The sequence below is a fragment of the Bremia lactucae genome (assembly GCF_004359215.1).
Source record: "Bremia lactucae strain SF5 chromosome Unknown BlacSF5_NotPlaced_42_SHOA01000006.1_337800bp, whole genome shotgun sequence".
Classification (NCBI taxonomy): Eukaryota; Oomycota; class Peronosporomycetes; order Peronosporales; family Peronosporaceae; genus Bremia; species Bremia lactucae.
The window spans coordinates 335,060-337,800 of NW_027152055.1; the positions used below are offsets into that span (position 1 = coordinate 335,060).

The 2,741-nt window shown below is 39.2% G+C and overlaps 1 protein-coding gene across 1 annotated transcript; it reads right to left on the minus strand.

The window, feature by feature from the left end:
• Positions 1–1,006: 1,006 nt before the first annotated feature.
• Positions 1,007–1,588, minus strand: CCR75_001945 (uncharacterized protein; the record flags this gene model as incomplete). Its single annotated transcript, XM_067960046.1, has 1 exon — positions 1,007–1,588. One exon carries the CDS (start codon positions 1,586–1,588, stop codon positions 1,007–1,009), a length of 582 nt encoding a protein of 193 aa, XP_067820674.1.
• Positions 1,589–2,741: the final 1,153 nt, after the last annotated feature.

Here is a 2,741-nt window from a genome sequence, read left to right on the forward strand (position 1 = left end):
GCCCCGTTACAATTTATCACAGCAGCAAAATGAAAGATGTTAACATTTTGGCATGCCAATAGTAGCTACTGGCAACCTGTTTGACTGCAGACTGATGCAAAGTTACCTCGGGTTGATGCAATTTGGCAAGACTAATTCACCAATGAGGCACCCGACTCTTGGCTAGTTCAGATCCAGGAAAAGCTTTAGTAATAAACCAGATATTATTCCTTCATAAATTTTTGCCTTCATAGATTTTACTTTCATATTTATACATTTTATTTTCGCCGTTGTGTTTATAACAATTAATATGCAGAAGTTGTGGAAATAATATTTTTGGTCTGCGATTTTTTTTTATTTATTATTAAAAAATGGGGAGAGGATAGAAATAATTGTGGGTATACATTAATCATATTATTCTTATACTGAAACATTTTACGTGATCATTTCATTTTGACCAATATATAAAAAATCTTCATTCAACCCAACACCACGCGCATACATGGAAAGTTTGGCCAATGTTTAGAGCTGTTCTGCTTAATCTCGCACCACAATTGACGCATGCAAGCGTGTGGTAAATTATGGCCTTCGCTTTATATTAGCAGCTACCGTATGCAAGCTCGCCACTATAAATATGTACGCGCAGCTGTCATTACCACATTTTGCACCACTAGGAAAAATGATCATCTTTGCCATCTCGTTTTAGTGAAGTTTTCATAGTAGAAAGACATTCATACAACAATTTTCGATGCTTCGCTTCTCTCCATAGCTCATTGTAAATCTGGTTGCGTTCGATTTTCTCTTAACCATGCTCATGCCATTGACATGAGAAAGATACAAAACCAACGACCGGCCGCTTTCAAAACGACTGCCAATTTATCTGCTGTGTAATAATGAACGACCAAACAATGATATAAAACAACAAACAAAAAGAAGTAGCAAAATTGAAGAAATATATATGTATTGAAACGCAGGAAGCGAGAGCTAAAAGAGAATGCTTTTGCCACCTTGGCTCTACGCTTCGAATCTAGCTTGAAGCTTTCGAGCCAACGCAGTTCTGAGGGTCTAATCTCGTATAAACGAAACCTAACTTGTCCATTTCTTTTCCTGCGTTGCCATGCATTCCTGCGACTTGATAGCTGATCGGAACGTCCTCTTGGCTTAGTTTATTATCTGGATCGTCGCCGAGTGTTCCGCCTTCAATTGTTTGGTTAAGACTTGTTACAAATTGGAGGTACCGAATACGGGTTTTGCCTTCTTTCTCTCCTGTCTGAATGACAAAGGAGCTAATGTATTCGTCTTGACGAAACGAAATCTCCTTCTTTGAACCGCCATTACCACCATGTTTAAGAACGATGGTGCTACCAGAAGGTAAATCAATATTGAAAGTCACGCCGTTGATGCGATCGCCGGAGTTGATCGTCACGGACTTCATACGTTGTCCGGGAGCAACAAGTGAAATGTCATTATAAGCAGTCCCGCCATTTCCACCGTGAGCCATGGTCACTTGAGTCATTTCTGTGAGACTCCAATTGTCACATCCGTTGAAGTCGACCGCGTTGGCAGCATGGTGGAGTGTCGCAAGCGCAAGTAAGAGCTGAAGCTTCATCGTAAGCGGTCGAGTGATCAGTACAAGAAAAATTTGGAAATGAGATTATTGACGAAACTGATGTAGGAAGAGTTTTCAATCCTCTGGAATTCCAGATTGAATCCGTTTATTTGCGGCCCAATTCCAGATGCAAAGTGCACATCTGCAAGAAAGCAATTTGCACCATACGTTAAAAAAGAATTCAGCCTGGAAAATGAATGTGTTTGATTGAAATTTTCCAAACACTGTAAGTTTTTTTAGTGATATCTAAAAGCTTAAAAGTCGACGGCATCCTTGGCTACTGTGAAGAATTGGTATCTACGGATCGATGTGACAACATTGTTCTCTTGCACTAATTTCCTTTTCATCAAATTAACTGTACTTCTTACGAGTATGATACCCATGATGTCATCATGCTCGCAGCCAAGTTGTGGAGCAATGGGCGCAAAGCAGGTCGATAGCAGTGGCGATCTCGTGTAAAACTTAGATGGAAAGCTGTTGTATTGACTTGAATACACAATACGTACTCCAAGAAGAGATCGACAGCACATGTATAAGCAACGGCATATGTTCTAGTAGAAACAGGTGGCAATCTGCTTATGGATAACTGTTTACGCTTGTAATTGTCGATCTGTTTCTCCGAGATGGTGTCGACATTTCTTTTGGTCAATGTGTATTAATGAATAAATCGAAGCGCATATTTTTTGAATTTGTGTTTTATTCGCACAAGCTGATTTGATAGAATTTAGACTTCGTTTAGATGCTTGCAAAGACGTTAGATGATTGCTATACCTTTACAATGAGCTTTTGGAGCTGGTGGGTTTCTTTTAGGTGGTTGTAAAGGCTTTTAGATAATTGTGAAGCCATTCGCTTTTAGACGACTGTAAAGTTTTTACAATAATCTAAAACCTTTACAACTTTCTAAATGAACAATACTTCAATATTAGGTTGTAGGCGCAATGAATACTAACAGCTTTAACACTAGGATGTCGGCGCAATACGGACGTGTTGCTCTGACAGCACGGCGAAAACACAGCTGAATATCATACACTTGCAACGGTAGCCATTTGAATGATAGAATACTGTTAATAGCGAAATGTTTTAAGCCTTATGCATGAAGGAAAACGTTTATTAACGATGGCGTAGAGCGATAAATTGCAATCTTAGCCGAATT